General features: G+C 31.4%; 1 protein-coding gene across 1 annotated transcript; it reads left to right on the top strand.

Annotated features, from left to right (window-relative positions):
- The first annotated feature begins 8,189 nt into the window (after positions 1-8,189).
- Positions 8,190-9,894, top strand: LOC111803607 (BAHD acyltransferase DCR-like). The gene has a single exon (XM_023688098.1). The coding sequence runs from the start codon at positions 8,277-8,279 to the stop codon at positions 9,675-9,677; it is 1,401 nt and encodes a 466-aa protein (XP_023543866.1). The 5' UTR covers positions 8,190-8,276; the 3' UTR covers positions 9,678-9,894.
- Positions 9,895-18,033: the final 8,139 nt, after the last annotated feature.

The following is an 18,033-nucleotide window of genomic DNA, read 5'->3' on the forward strand; positions in this document are numbered from 1 at the left end:
TGTCTTTTTTCTTTTCGTGTCGAGAATTGGAGGCTTCGATCGAGCGTTCATTGCTCGACTAAATGATAAGAATGGATTGTTTCATAATCTAAATGGAATATTCCTAATAGTGGTTTTAAAAGAGAAGACCAAAGTTTTTAAGAGTCTTTGTGTTGTTTATTTGTTTGACAAGACAAAGGAACATCAATGGCCTATGGGCTCTACATGATTTACATATGTATATGAATGAGCTTCTTCTTCCAAAGGAATCAACCCTACCACACTTTTTGACTCTTTTTATTGATATGATTAAATTTATCGTAAGATGTGGATCAATACTTAGAATTTGTAGCATCTGATAGCCTCGACAGTTTCCTGCAACTCCTACAATAATAGTCAAGTATGAGATCCCCCATCGGTTGGAGAGGGGAACGAAACATTCCTTATAAGGGTGTGGAAACCTCTCCCTAACAGTCGCGTTTTAAAATCGTGAAGCTGATGATGATACGTAACGGGCCAAAGCGGATAATATCTGTTAGCAATGAGCTCAGACTATCCCCATAGATTAACATGAGTCATTTCAACATGTATTGTCCTCACTCACACAGTTATCCTAGGAAAATTCACAAGATCACCCAAGATCACCCAACATAAAAGCTCCATGATTAAGTCACCGAACAAGAACGTCTGCCTAGTTAGTATAGGTAATAATTTTAATTCTTTAAAGTCTTTCTAAGTCATCCAATCCCTATCTTCAAGATCGTTTCGAACGGGATCTCAACTTATTCATGTACCCTTTATTCACTCAAGTATCACATCAAGCCTTCTACTATTGATATAACTTAAATTTTTAGGTTCGAAGGTGACTTAACACTCTTCTACCTTCAACCTTCCGACCAGATTTTCTATTCGTTCATCATTGAAGGCTCGATTTTCCTTCAATCTTTTTTCTTTAACTCGCCTTTTTCATATTCTCCAAACGAAAAAAACACTTGTAATAGTACAACAACATAAAGCAACCATATGAAATGGTATGGTTCATTTTTAGTCACATCACTATTTGAATTCAAAATGAGGTCTTGTTGAAATGATAATGGGAAGGCCCTCCACCCACCTTTATTGGTTCCCCATTCTATTTCTCCCATCCAACACCACACAATTAATGTTCTTTTCTTAATTAGCTTAATTTTATTTAAATTAATAAATATTTATTAATTAGACGAACAAAGCATATGCCTTCCCCTCATCAATCAGCTCATTCATATATTCTTCCTTTACTCGGGTATCACAATTAATTATAATAATAGATTTATAAAATCAAAAAACATTTATTATAATTATTATAGTTACACGATTATTATTTCATATTTCTTACTAATATTTAAATTAATATATATTTATTTATAATATTTTTTGAGTTCCAACTATGTTTGGGATATTAAAATAATATAAAGGTCAGCCATAATAATAATAATTATTATTATTTTGAGAGAATAGTTTAGCAAGTTTAATTAAATTAAAATCTTATTTTATAATTTTGTATGGTAAACCTTATTATATAATATTAAAACCCACGAAAATGGGTGTGACAAAGATATCGAATTCCCATTTTATACGTAACTAAAAAGGTCATACCAATAAAAGAAAGGCAAGAAAAATGGGAAATAAATAAATAAATAAATAATAATAATAATAATAAATATGTCTATGTACCAAAAATTCCACATGCATGTACGGGAGTGTGCATTCCCAATTAGTTTATTGTCCATTTCAACATATCCCTATCAATACTGTCTCGTAGCGATAAACTACTAACGCTATTTTTCGAGGTACAATTAATCAAAACTCGGGTTTGTTTTTGAGCTCGAAAGAAGTTAAAGTAAGCATTATTTAACAGTAATCGAAGGTTTAAATTCTCGTATTTCATTTCTTGTACTAAAAAATGGAGAGCAAAAATGGAAGAACGTGAAAAAAAAAAAAAAAAAAAAAAAAAAGGGTAATTAGTTTTTTGTGTCGCTACGTTGGTATCGGTACAATCTGAATAGAGTTTACAACATGACTCAACTCAATCCTCTATTTTCGTAATTTTGTAATTATTTTTTATCCACAATACATATTATACTAATAATTAAAATCTTATAAAATTCAAATATTAAATATTGACTAACTTATCACTAATATCGATTACAAACGTTAAATCTTTTAAATCTTTTTTTAAAATAAGGTAGGGTTGGTTTGGGTTGAAACCCTAAAAAAAAAAAAACGTCAATCTGTAAACAGAACCAATTTTTTTGTTTTTCAAAGTTTAACCTAATCCAAATTGAAAAGAAAGGCAAACCCGCCCAACCTTTATGGTTTGAGCTGGATAGTTAGGGTAAGTCATGTCATCGGGTTATATAAACACCTCTATTCTCACCCACTAGGATAGTCAGGATAAGTCAGATTATCGAGTCATATGAACACTTTTATTTTCACCCACTACCTTAGTTAGGGTAAGTCAGATTATCGGGTCATATGAATGCCCCTATTCTCACCTACTAAGTTAAATGAAGATTAATCGAGATATGTATGAGCCAATAAAAAACGTCAATTAAAAAAAAAATAATAATAATAATAAATAAAAAAAGTCATTGCATGCGCCCACACGTTGAAAAAGTACAGCCGCCATTCCAAGTCTTTGCCTGTTCTACCATATGACTTAGGCAATTGCTTGGATTTGTTGGCCACAGCGCACAAAAATTGACCAACACTTAAAACATTTCTTTTTTCTCTTCCTGTTCCTCTGTCTTCAATCATAAAAAACAAAACCTTAATTCGAGAGTATGTTATGTATCGTCGTCAGCGTTTACAATTTTAAAACGCATCTTTTAGAGTTTCATAGCAAAACTGATATTCATCCATATACTGTCTTTTCTGTGATTTCCCTTATGGGCTTTTCCATTACGCGTCTACTAAGAAGATGTTTCTATATCCTTATAAAGAATGTCTCGTTCTCATATCCAATTCATATGGGATCTCACGAAACCTGCTCGTGATTAACTCCGAGAAAGAAGGGATATGTTGTATGTGAGAAGAAATAAGTTGTAGAAGATGAGGTTATCCCCAAATTAAAGTAATAGCCAATTGAAGGAAGGATGTTGAAATATATCCGATACATTTCATATTGGTATGTATTTGTCATTTAATTGTGTCGTAATGTCATTATCAACTAGTACAAAAATTGTACCTTTTCTTTGTGCAAACAATTATTTTTAATTTTTTTTTGTTCGTAAAGTTTGAAATTAGTTTCTTGGATTTGTTCGGTAATATGATTATGTGTTGACGGTATGTATTTAGTTGATTTGTCAAACTCTATTGATTTTAATAATATTTTTGTGAGATCACAGGTCGTTTGGAGAGAGAAACGAAACATTACTTATTAGAGTGTGGAGATTTGTCTTTAATAGACGTTTTTTAAAATCGTGAGGTTGGCTACGATACGTAATAGGCTAAAGCGGATTATATTTGCTAGCGGTGGGTTTGGGCTCTTGCACATGATATCAAAGCCAAACACCAAGTGGTGTGCCAACGGAGACGCTGGACCCTTGAGGTGGGTGAATTGTAAGATCTCATATCAGTTGGAAAGAGAAATGAAACATTTCGTATATGGCGAGTTTTAAAATCGTGAGGCTGACGACGATACGTAACGGACAAATGTAGACAATATCTACTAACGATGGCTTGGGCTCTTGCAAATGGTAACAAAGCAAGACATCAGGTGGTGTGTCAATGTCAAGGTGGATTGTGAGATCTAATGTTGATTGGAGAGAGAAACGAAGTATTTTTTACAACGGTGTGGAAACCTCTCCCTAAGAGAGCATGTTAAAACCGTGAGGCTGACCGTGATGGGCCAAAGTAACATCTGCTAGCGGTGGACTTGGATTATTACAATTTTTAGGTGATCTGACATTTTCCCTCTCGATTTCTTCTTGTCGGTTCTACGTAATCATTGTTGTGATCATTTCTCATTCCTTTTACAATGGACAACAAGATCCTTCCTTTTTTTTTTATTTAATTAAAGACGGGATGTCGGTATTAACTTAAGTTAGGTTAATTATATTGACTTGACCAATTTGTAGGATGAACTATAATTTTTAGGTTGGAAAACAATGGGGCCTATGCTACTAACAAAGCCAATATAATTGGGCAACAGAGCTTAGTTTAGGCCATTTTTCTACTTAAATTTCATAATAATTGAGCAAAAGTCAAGATCGGACATATTCATTGAATAAAATTATTGCACAATAATAATGAATTCACACACGCCGCCTATATTAATTTGTCACGTCAAATATGAACATACAAATAATTAGAAAAAAAACCATAATTGTTAGATGAACACGACTCTCGTATGATATTGTTCATTTCGAGTATAAGCTCTCATGGCTTTGCTTTGTGTTTCTCAAAAGACCTCGTACCAATAAAGAGATAGTATTTCTGTATTATAAACTCATGATTATTTCCTAATTAGTCGATAACTTTCATCCAACAGATTCAATAATAAAATACTCTTAGTTTTGGATGGAAACTTCGAAAAGTTAGAAAGATTCATGAAATTCTCTGGTCAATCGCCACATCATCAATTATGTTTTATGTTACTTTTGAAAGTCTATGAATATTTAAAATCCAATATTAATGGTAAAAATATTTTAAAAGTTTTTTTTTAAAAAAAAAATAATTTTTTTTTTGAACTTTTTAAAAAAATTTAAGAATCTTAAGGAAATCTTTCCAAACTCAAAAATATTTTTTAAACATTTTTTTTAAAAGTTAAATCATATTTTTGAAATCTTTTAATAGTTTAAAGATATTTTTAAAATAAGGTACGTTTTCATCCGAAACTAATGATAATAATATTTTTTTTAAAAATTAATGGTATTTTTATTAATTTAGCTATTTACATTAAAAAAAAAATTAAGTGTATTTTAAATCAAAATTGTACCATTTTGATGCGTTTTATATACGTATTAAAATTTAATTATAATTAAAAAAAATGGAATAAAATATAATTTTATCAAACATTATATATAAAAGCAACATATACATTTCACACTTTATTTTTATTCAATTGTCACCATATAATTTTTAAATTATCTTTATGGGATAGAGGGAAAATTAATCATATAAAATATAATGTTTATATTTTTCACATTGTTTTTAAAAATTAAAAATAATAGAAAACCATGTTATTAAAAAATGAATATTTCTTAACAATAATGGCGATTCACCCACACACAAAAATACAAAAATAAATAAGTAAATAAATAAATTATCTTTATAAAAGGCAAGTTGTTATTTAGTCAAATTCATACAACTCCCTCAACTTTTCATAAAATTAATTTTTTTTTTTTGTAAGCACGTGTAAATCATCGTTGAGTCTCTTAGATTTCATCTCTATTATTTAATTATTATTTTATTAATATCATTAAAAAAGACAATTAATTAATTATATGGTCTCACCCTCTCCCTGGTAGACGCGTTTTAAAGCCTTGAGGAAAACCCGAAAGGAAAACCCAAAGAGGATAATATCTGCTAGCGGTGGATCTGGGTCGTTACACAAACTCTTATAACTAAGAGCTCGTTGTGGTTGAAGTTTGAAACATATAACTGACATGTAATTGTCAAGCTCATCGATAGTAGATATTGTCCGCTTTGGCCCATTACGTATATGTGAGATTCCATATCGGTTGAAGAGGGGAACAAAGTATCATTGTCGCTTTGGCCCATTACGTATATGTAATTGTCAAGTTCAGCCCACCGCTAGCAGATATTGTCCGCTTTGGCCTATTACGTATACGTGAGATCTCATATCGATTGAAGATGAAAACAAAACATTTTTTTATAAGGGTGTGAAAATCTCTTCTTAGTAGACACGTTTTAAAACCTTGAGGGGAAAACCCAAAGAAGACAATATCCGCTTTGGGCTTGAGCTGTTACAAGTGGTATCAAAGCCAGACACTAGGTGATGTGCCAGCGAGGAGGTTGAACTTTGAAGGAAAGTGAACCCCTTGCGGTGTGCTAGTGATGACATTAGGCCGCGAAGGGGGGTAAATTGAAGGATCTCACATCGATTGAAGAGGGAAACAATGTCAGTGGAGGATGGTGGGTCTAGAAGGGAGGTGAATTGTGAGTTCCCACGTCGATTGAAAAAGGGAACAAATGATTCTTTATAAGGGTGTGAAAATCTCCATCTAGTAGCATGTTTTTCTTGAGGGGAAGCCCGGCTAACAGTGGGCTTGGCCGGTTACAGTATCATCGTTAATCTCACAATTTTAATCTTAAATGACAGTTGATGGTTGNATTTTTGAAATCTTTTAATAGTTTAAAGATATTTTTAAAATAAGGTACGTTTTCATCCGAAACTAATGATAATAATATTTTTTTTAAAAATTAATGGTATTTTTATTAATTTAGCTATTTACATTAAAAAAAAAATTAAGTGTATTTTAAATCAAAATTGTACCATTTTGATGCGTTTTATATACGTATTAAAATTTAATTATAATTAAAAAAAATGGAATAAAATATAATTTTATCAAACATTATATATAAAAGCAACATATACATTTCACACTTTATTTTTATTCAATTGTCACCATATAATTTTTAAATTATCTTTATGGGATAGAGGGAAAATTAATCATATAAAATATAATGTTTATATTTTTCACATTGTTTTTAAAAATTAAAAATAATAGAAAACCATGTTATTAAAAAATGAATATTTCTTAACAATAATGGCGATTCACCCACACACAAAAATACAAAAATAAATAAGTAAATAAATAAATTATCTTTATAAAAGGCAAGTTGTTATTTAGTCAAATTCATACAACTCCCTCAACTTTTCATAAAATTAATTTTTTTTTTTTGTAAGCACGTGTAAATCATCGTTGAGTCTCTTAGATTTCATCTCTATTATTTAATTATTATTTTATTAATATCATTAAAAAAGACAATTAATTAATTATATGGTCTCACCCTCTCCCTGGTAGACGCGTTTTAAAGCCTTGAGGAAAACCCGAAAGGAAAACCCAAAGAGGATAATATCTGCTAGCGGTGGATCTGGGTCGTTACACAAACTCTTATAACTAAGAGCTCGTTGTGGTTGAAGTTTGAAACATATAACTGACATGTAATTGTCAAGCTCATCGATAGTAGATATTGTCCGCTTTGGCCCATTACGTATATGTGAGATTCCATATCGGTTGAAGAGGGGAACAAAGTATCATTGTCGCTTTGGCCCATTACGTATATGTAATTGTCAAGTTCAGCCCACCGCTAGCAGATATTGTCCGCTTTGGCCTATTACGTATACGTGAGATCTCATATCGATTGAAGATGAAAACAAAACATTTTTTTATAAGGGTGTGAAAATCTCTTCTTAGTAGACACGTTTTAAAACCTTGAGGGGAAAACCCAAAGAAGACAATATCCGCTTTGGGCTTGAGCTGTTACAAGTGGTATCAAAGCCAGACACTAGGTGATGTGCCAGCGAGGAGGTTGAACTTTGAAGGAAAGTGAACCCCTTGCGGTGTGCTAGTGATGACATTAGGCCGCGAAGGGGGGTAAATTGAAGGATCTCACATCGATTGAAGAGGGAAACAATGTCAGTGGAGGATGGTGGGTCTAGAAGGGAGGTGAATTGTGAGTTCCCACGTCGATTGAAAAAGGGAACAAATGATTCTTTATAAGGGTGTGAAAATCTCCATCTAGTAGCATGTTTTTCTTGAGGGGAAGCCCGGCTAACAGTGGGCTTGGCCGGTTACAGTATCATCGTTAATCTCACAATTTTAATCTTAAATGACAGTTGATGGTTGGGATCAAGTTGAAGTTTGAAGTTATAACTAGGAGGGAGTTAAAGTGATAAAATATCTTAATAGTGCTGACGTGGATATTCATAGTCACAGTGATGGAGTATAAATTCAATGAAACCACACCACATGTAGAAAAGAAAGGGTGAAGCATTTAAATTATTAATGTTGGATTATCTATTACACTATATTGCCTTACCATCCACGTGTCCTTATCCACACGCGCTCCTCTCAATTTCTGCCCTTTTCTGTTTAATTTCAAGGCCACGTCATGGTCTTCCTCATACATCACCCCCTCCAAACCCCTCGCCATTTCCACTTACCTCGCGTGCAAAATGCATGAATCTAACCACCATATCTTCTTCTATATAAACCCAAATTCAAATTCAAATTCAAATCAAATCAAATCCCAAATTCTTCTTCCCATTTACGAATTTCAATTTCACAATGCCTTCTTCCACCACCGTAATTCTCTCCAACTCCACCGTGTTTCCTGATCGGAAATCCGCCATTAAAAAACTTAAGCTCTCTGTTTCCGACCTTCCGATGCTTTCTTGTCACTATATACAGAAAGGCGTTCTTCTAACCTCTCCGCCTTCTTCATTTTCCGATCTAATTTTCTCTCTCAAACGCTCTCTCTCCGCCGCTCTTTCTCACTTTCCTGCCCTCGCTGGCCGCTTCACTACCGACCACGACGGAGCTGTTTACCTAATCTGTAATGACGCCGGCATCGATTTCATTGAGGCTAAGGCCAAACACCTTTCGATCGACTCTGTTCTTTCTCCTCTTGATGTTCCGATTTGTTTCAAGAGCTTCTTCGCCTTCGATAAAACTTTGAGTTATTCAGGACATTATAAGCCTTTGGCGGCGGTGCAAGTCACCGAGCTTGCCGACGGTGTCTTCGTCGGATGCATCGTAAACCACGCCGTAGTTGACGGAACTTCGTTCTGGCATTTTTTCAATACATTTGCAGAGATTAATTTAGGAAAGGGGAAAATCTCTAATTCGCCGGATTTTGACCGTAACACGGCGTTTAACTCGCCGGCGGTGTTGAAATTCCCGGCCGGCGGTCCGAAGGAGACATTCGACGGGAATTCGCGGCTGAGGGAGAGGATTTTTCATTTTAGCAGAGAAGCGATTTCGAGGCTGAAACTCAGAGCCAACGGAGGGAATATGAGTAACGGAAATTGCGACGCCGTTGAGATTCTCGGCAAGCAATTGAATGACGGTTGGAAAATCGTTAACGGAAAACAGAACGACGACGTTCCCGGTGGGAAATTGAAAATATCCTCTTTCCAATCTCTCAGTGCTCAGTTATGGCGTTCGGTGACTAGAGCGAGGAAACTAAACGCAGCGAAAACGACGACGTTTCGAATGGCCGTGAACTGCCGCCATCGTCTCCAGCCACCGATGTCGTCGCTTTACTTCGGAAACGCAATACAGAGCATCCCAACCGTCGCTTTGGTCGGCGAGCTTCTGTCTGAAGACTTAGGTTGGTGCAGCGCTTTGCTCCACCGTAACGTGGCGGCTCACGACGACGCAACCGTGCGACGTGGCATCGCCGATTGGGAGAGGAGCCCACGTTTGTTTCCGCTCGGGAACTCCGATGGTGCATCGGTGACAATGGGAAGTTCGCCGAGATTCCCAATGTACAACAACGATTTTGGATGGGGCCGTCCGGTGGCCATTCGAAGCGGCGGTGCAAACAAGTTCGACGGTAAGATCTCAGCATTTCCTGGTCGGGAAGGGAATGGAAGTGTGGATTTAGAGGTGGTTTTGGCGCCGGAAACAATGGCGGGTCTTGAAACTGACCCGGAGTTCATGCAATATGTATCGGTTCCGATGTGAAAAGTTAGAATTGAAAGCTCTTGTCGCTCCCAAATCCATACCTATTGGAGTAGAGATATTTTTGAGATAGCATTAGTAGAGCATCATTACTCAAATAATTGTTCGAGAACCACGAGTGTAGAACCAAGTTAAACACGATCTACTTTATCTTAACAATAAAAACAAGACTCGACGACTCAACGACCCTTGTTGATGTCGTCGTCTCCCTCTTTCTTGTCAAACCTTCCTCGTCGCTATCACAACATTGCTATTAATCAGGAAGGAGCTCTCCCTACGTCACAACATTGCTATTAATACAGGAAAGGACTTTTCCCACGTTTAATTCAAATTTGAACTAAATGGATGATTTGCTATAAACTAAGATACCTTAATCTCGATTATATAATATGAACGGTAAAAAATGTGTTCAAGTTACTACAAGATCCTTAACGCGTTTTAAAACTGTGAGACTAACGGCAATACAATACGTAACATGCCAAAGCAGATGGGTAATACTTCCTAACATATGCATTTTAAAATCGTTCTCCCTAATAGACATATTTAAAGTCGTGAAGCTGACAGTTATACATAATAAGTCAAAGTTAGACAATGTCAGTTGACATGATTGGACATCATTAAATCTAACCGTCTAAAAATTTCATATCATGCTCGCTCGTTCTAGGATTTAAAGTAAAAGAGAGTATCTCTTCAAAAACTTCTCTTTTATAATAGATTTTAGGTCACAAACACCCGGTTGAATTCTGTCCGTACTTCCTTCTCACATTGTCACTATGATATACGAAATTTTTTTCCCTAATAGTACTTTCTAAATATCCACGAATATAATATGATTTTTTTTTCTCCGAATAGTACTTTCTCGAGTACATCAAGATCCATAATTTTCTCCACCAACTTAGAGAAANTTTAAAAAAAAAAAAAAAAAAACGCTCATTAATGTTGTAGCCATGCCCGGTGTACCCCGACCCCTACCTATGTACTAATCTTACCACTATTGTAATGTCAAATTTGAATACCTTTTTATTTTTAAATAGTTTATAGGAATGGCCAAAAATGAATAGTGTTGTTTTTTTTTTTAAATTAATACTGATTTTAATTTTTTTTGGTAGCCAAGCTAGGCCGGTGGCCGGTGGGAGGCACCCTTAATGCAATTTATGATGCAAATTTTAATTTTTCCTCCCTCTCTCTTTTCAAAATGACCAAATTACCTTTAAATTTATGCATTTGTGGCTCGGCTCGATTAGAGAGTAAATTCAAATGGCTGAAACGTAGAAGGAAAAAGAAAAATTGAAATCGAACCATCTAAATGAAAAATTGATCCATGGTTCGATTTGGTCTGTGTCAGATGTGTACATGAGTTGGATTAAGTTATTAGGTTATTTAAAAAAAAAATCATACTTATTTATTATAAAATTTAAATATTAAATATTTTTAAGTTACATCGACTACATATTCTTAATAATAATTAGATAAGATTAAGTTGGGTTGATTAATTTAATCTAAAATTTTGACTTTTCAAAAATTCAACCTAGTTAAAACAATTTGTTTAAAAAATATTTGACTTTTAAATATAAATAATATTTTTGGGGACATTAATTTGAGTCTTTTAACTAAATAAATAATTAAATAAATAACCATATGTATCCCATGAGTTCTATTATGGCGGCCACCTTGATGCCCTCAATAATTCACGTTTTAAATGCTTTTTTTAGTGTATTATTTCTCTTGTCAAATACCAATATCACCATTTCAACAAATTTTATTGCACGGGTTATTAGAGATGTCGACCGATAGGACAAAATTACAGAATGTTTTTCTATTTCTGTTCTCATCTCTACTTCGTAAGGATCAAATTTATATCTAAAAAAATAAATCATTTATTTTTATAAGAATCGGGATGCGATAACTCGCTAGGATCAAATTCCTTGTAAAAAAAAAAAACATTATAATTTTTTGTTTTGTTTTAAATATTCATTTCAAAATAAATTTGTTAATAAATAATTCTCATATTTTCAATATAATTTTAATTTTAAAAAAATATAAAACATCTAAATAAATACAATATTGGAGGCCCATTTCCGGTAATAGGCCCATTTTCTAATGACAAATGGGCTGGAAATTGGAGGCCCATCAGAGGCCACGATAGGTATTGATGAACAATTTTTTATTTTTAATTGTGGGATTAAAAACTAAATAAATAAACCCACCTGCTTATAATTTATTTTTAGAATTAAAAAATTTAATTTTTATTTGTTTTTTTAAAGAAAAAACAAAATTAAGGTCTCTTATCCTCTACAAACTTTCTCTCTCCTTTGACCCATGGAGTAATTCAACAGACAACTTAATCTCTCTCCTCCCTTGACCTTGAAATTTGACTTTGTTTCTCTTTCTAAATTTGCACCCTCCTCTATTTTTATTTTTAACTTTTTATTTTTAAAATAATTTTATATCTTGAAACAATAGAACATCGACAATTAAATAATTTAATAGATTAATTATTTTGTTTATATTAAGAGATTTAAGAAAATTTTTAAGTAAAAAACTTAAGTATTGAATAAAAAATAATAATAAATAGAATTTAATTAAAATTAACGGATAATTTTGCACGGGGCCAAAGGCAGAGACGAAGAGGAAGGCATCTTGTCCCTATCCTATCTCATGAACATCTCTATTCTCTAACTCACAAATATTTTTAAAAAATCGAAAAAGAAAAAAAAAAGTAGATAAGAAAGGTCGATATTGGTTACCTACTCAATCTTTATTTTATTTTTTCTTTTTTTTTTAATAAACTTGATATTTATTATTGTCGGGCCATATATAAATAAAATTAATTAATAATTATAGACACGTGGGGACGGTCAAATTTACTATGTCTCACTAGCCACTTGAAATAGGTAGAGAGCTATAAAAATATAGTAAAATAATGTTGGAGCGAGATTTCAAACTTTTAATTTTAACTAAATTTTTTGTATTTTAATTATTGTGTTATACTCAACTCGAAATTGAGCAAAAATATTCAATAATAATTTTTAACCCGTAAAATAAAATTTTAATTAATTTCAAGAGTGTTAAAAAAAAATTGATGAACTCATACGTTATGTTCGTTTGTAGGTTTTTCTAACGAAATTGATTAAACAGATATAATTAAGTATACAGGTAATTATTTCATTAAATGTTAATTAAATGTTTAAAAATAATTAAAAATAACAAATTAAATAAATAATTTATGGTTTAATAAGGATGAACTGATTAAAAAAATTTAAGACACAAACAATTAAATTGAATCTAAAAATGTCGACCCAAAACAACACATGAACGCCCTTAATTAATTTAATTTAATTTGACTAGATCTAAAAACAAGAAATTAAATCTAAAATAAATAAATAAATGAGGGAGAGATGTTGGTGAGAGACAGCTAGGGGTAAGAAATGTGCTTTTTTTTTTTCTTTTTTTTTTTTTTTATAATTAAATCCTCAATTTTTAATTTCTTTTTTTCTCTCTCTCTACAAATACCCAAACAAATTCAATTGAATCCCAAAAAAAAGGAAAAAAAAATGTCAACAAAATTAAGCTCCAGCAGAAGAGTGAGTTTCAGCTCAGATCAGGGCGGCGCCGCCAAGCCCGCAGCTTTCCCAAGAAACAGGAAGAGACTGATCACGGTGTTCTGGGTTTTCCGGCTGCCAAAATCCGGCAGATTGTTCCCGGGAAGTTTCCTCCGCCGCATCGGAGCGAAAGTGGTGAAAGTTCTGCGATACGTGTCTTTGAGGAAGAGATCGGCGTCACCGGCGTCGTCGTCGTCGTTGAAAAGCGGGTCTAATTTCAAGAGATCCCATTCGGTTTCGGAGTCGATGGAAGAATCTCACAGAGCCGAAGCTGTAAAAGATTGCATCAATTTCTTTAACTCTTCTTCTTCTTCAGCTGTTTGATTTTTTTTTTTAATCTTTTTTTACCTCTCTCTGCATTTACCAGTGATGCTCTGTAACTTTTTAAGGTAATTTCTTTGTTTTTACCTTTTCTTTTAAGTCTCTGTAATAATGATTTCATTTTTTAATTTTTTTTTAATTTTGGAATTTATGATGTTTCTTCCTCATTTTTTAATATAATTTTTATGTTGGTAAAAATTGAATTTTTAGTCCAATTCCAAAACAAAATTTAAAAAATTTAAAAATTATTGTTTATAATTTTTAAAAACTTAAATTAGTATTGGAAAAAATCATAGAAATTTATAGGTAGAAATAACGATTATAAACATAATTTTTAAAAATAAATTGGTTATCAAACATTAGGTTAGTTTTATCATCCGTTTTCTCGCGTAAAATAGTTAAATTTAAGTATAATAATAATTCTCGAACCTTTTATATAAAATAAAATTGAATAAAGTTTTTAATCTATAAAATTCAAATTATGATTATTATTATTTATAATAATTGATAAAAACATTGAAAAATAAAATAGAAAGCTTATTATAAATTTTCTAATTTGTGGACTAAATAAATATGATCTTCAAAGTTTAGGACCATTTTTTTAAAAATAAAATGGTTTTATTTATAAAAAACGATTAATAAATATACAATTTCATCAGCCAGCTTGATTGCTTAATCCTTAAATTTTGGTGTATGATAGAGTGTAATTGTTTTCTAATGGTCTGAAAAAAAAAATCATTTCAAATATTATTATTTATATTATTTTTTAGTTATTATTAATATAATACTTGAAATATTGCACCTTACTCGCATTTTGAACGAAATAATAATAATAAAATGTAATATTTTATGGACTAAATTAATAAATAAAAAAAATACATCTATCTTCAAATTTCGATAAATTTTTAATAATACTTTTATATTAAAAAAAAATTACTTTGTCAACTATTTTATTTAAAAAATATTTATAAAATTAAAAAAAAAAATCAACCTTTATTTAAATCTTTTTTAAAAAAATACTTATGTTTAAAACTATCATAAAATTTTAAAACTAGATAAAAAATACTTAAAAATTCTTACTGTCATGAAATTACGACGATTATCTTTGAACTTTTTAATATTATCTTAAAAATTTTATAAATATTTTTGAAATTAAATTAAAAAAAACATGCGCGGGTTATTAAAAATTTTAAAAGTTCAGAGAATAAAGTTCTACCGTTTTTTTTTTTAATTTTTTTATTAATTTAGAAAATTTTTATAGAATGAGTTTATTTTTCATAAATGGTGGGAAAAAGAATAAATAAATAAGAAAATTATAATAGCTTTAAAGCTTGATTTAATTATTTCATCGTCATGAACTTCAGTAGTTGAAAACTTCAAATGATTGAGCTCCATAATTAAATCATTTGTTTATAATAATATATTATATTTGATTTTTTAATTTAAATAATTATAGTACACCAAAAAGTGTATGAAACAAGTTGTTACTCTAATTCTAGGTTGTCCCAATCTAATTAAGCTACACTTCCATCAAACAAAACAGCTTCATCCTAGATTAACACCTTATCTTATGATATTTATAATTATATGTTTTTTTTTTTCTAATGATACGAGTTTTAATATTTATTCACTAATTTACTCGCCAATTTTAACCACAGGAGAGGAAAAATATAATGGTTCAAGTTCACTACTAGTGGATATTGTTTCTATAATGGTTCAAGTTCACTGCTAGTAGATATTGTTTCTTTATGTTTAAGTCTACCGCTAGCCGATATTGTCTCTTTAGATTTTCCTTTTCAGGCTTATAAGGTTATTAAAACGCGAGAGATTTCCACAAATGTTTCATTCTCCTCCCAACTAATTGTTGTGACATCTCACAAAAAATATTTGTAAAGTTATTAATTTTAATAAATTCAAATTTTGCATAAATTTAATCAAGTCGGATTAAAAGACTCGCTTCTTCGAGAAATATGAGACATCTAAGTCATACAAATAAAGAGATATATTCATTGATAAGAAAAATAAAAAAAGAGAAAGTGATTGGATTGATGATAAAATAGGATCGTGGGAACAATAATTCGATTGATGATAAAGAAAGAGAATTCTTGGTTCAGTTCTCCACCTTAACAACATAAAATAGGATTGATCAAATTCTATTGAGTCCGACTCATAGTGATCATTTATCACTCACAGGATTGATCAAATTCTATTGAGTCTGACTCATAGTTTATCACAGAATGACTCTGGTTATCAAATGATTTAAAACGTGACAGATTTTGGTAGTTTTTTTTTTAAAAAATCTTTTTAATTTTGGGAGGGGGAATACCTTTATTATTAAATTTAAAAAATAATGAGAGAAAATTGTAACATTTTAAAAAAATATTTATTTAAAAAAGAAATAAAATTGGGTGAAAAGTGTAAAAATAAAATATTGATTTGAATGGTCGGAAATTGTTGACAAATTTAGAGAGCAATAATTGTGCATATATATTAATAACAATGATGGTGACAATTGTAACCAATAAAAATTAAATGGACCAAAGAGCATTAAATGAATATTATTAACAATAATTATAAAAGAAATCCTCAAAAATTAAAAGAAAATGTCATAAAATTATATGGAAATTAGAGGCCCATCGTAGGCTGAGCTGGAGCTTCCTTCAGGCTCACCGATACTTCTCCGTCAGCAATTAAGAGTCATGAATTTGAAGTGTCAAAATCAGAGCCATTCAGGTCTCCATCTCCTTAATAAATGACATTTCACCAAATTAATTGCTAATTTTATTTCTTTCTAAATTTTACTTTAAAATAAACCTAAAAATGTAGGAACCAAAATCATAATTAAATTTACTCATTTTTATTTATTTATTTATCTATTATTATTATTTTCAAGAGAATAAAATAATTGTCTTATACCTAAATCTTTTTTTTCTCACCAATATGAACTAAAATGAATTAAAAAGAAGCATTAAAAAAATTGCCTCTTTTGCTTTTGTATTCAAAGATATGTTCAAAAGGGAGGCATCATTACTTTTTCAAAAGCCCTTCAAAAGTAGAATATTTCCATTTTCACCTAAAGGAGGGACCTCCTTGCAAAACAGAGGATGGTTGTTAAAATAGTTAAAATCATTCACGAGCATGTCTTTAATCATTTAAAATTAATTTAACATTTAGTCTTACATGCAGTAAAAAGTGAATAATCATGTAAAAAGTGAATGATTTTAACTATTGTAACACTACTACCAAACCTGTAATGTAAGAAGAAGAGTGCCTTGGATATATTTTATTAGAAGGGTTAAGGAAAAAAAAAAAAACAAGAGCGAAAAACACACGACACAAAAAGACACAGAAAAACACGAAAAGACACAGAAAGACAGACAACTAAATATCATGAAAATTTTGAAAAGTAGATTAGAATATTGACAATTTGTCTAAAGTTACTCAGACAAATATTAAAAAGAAAAGATGTAACAACAATCTTGTCAATATGGCATGATCCAATGGCTAACAAAGATCAGCAGTTCAAGTTGTGAACTAGCAGTAGAACTGAGTAAAAAGTGAGGCTTGAGAATGAGATAAATTGGGAGAGATTGAAGTAAATCATACAAACAAAAACGAATGAAAAATATTCAGAGCACCTGGTTATTTGGTAGACTCTTGCATTCGAGTTCTAGTTTGTATTGCTGAAGGAGAAACATAATTATGTAATTATTTATCATTTTCAGGCAAGAACATTTATTTGAGATTCAAATCACTTCACAAGCAAGATCGATCATGTCAACATACGAAACTAAACTATATAGAATTGAAAAAAGAAAAAAAAAATAGTCATTCGCTAAAAAAAAAGTTAAGAACACTTAACCCTAATGACAAAAAATCATTTCGAATTACCATATTGATCAAATATCCAAGGCAAAGACATTTGATTGAGATTCAAATCACTTCACAAGCAAAATCGATTATGCCAAGCCTAAATGATTCCAAACATGCCGATTATGTCGGATGGTACAAGAAACAAACATAATCTACAATGTAAATCTAAATTATATCACAGCATAATAAGTGCCCTTTTAACACATGTAAATCTACAATGGCATCACTTTTAACATGCAAACAAACAAAGTGGAATCAGATTCATGCGTACTGTGCTAAGAAGCAAGAACATACATATCATACTACAGCCATTAAAACACTTAGAAAATCAGGAATCGTTCCACTCCATCTACTTTATGTTTCTAATTTCAAAAAGTTGAGCTGTAATATCGAATTTCGTACCTGTATATGAACCGTTTCCACCCTTCTTCTACCTTGATCAAAATCCAAAAGCTTAGCAGTACAACGAAGGAGAAAGATAGCAGCCATTAAAACTCTTCTCTTTCTTCAAGATCGTACCAAAATCTCTTGCTTGGCTTGTAAGGAAAAAACAACAGGCAAAA

This window comes from Cucurbita pepo, chromosome LG10 (genome assembly GCF_002806865.2).
Source record: "Cucurbita pepo subsp. pepo cultivar mu-cu-16 chromosome LG10, ASM280686v2, whole genome shotgun sequence".
Lineage (NCBI taxonomy): Eukaryota > Viridiplantae > Streptophyta > Magnoliopsida > Cucurbitales > Cucurbitaceae > Cucurbita > Cucurbita pepo.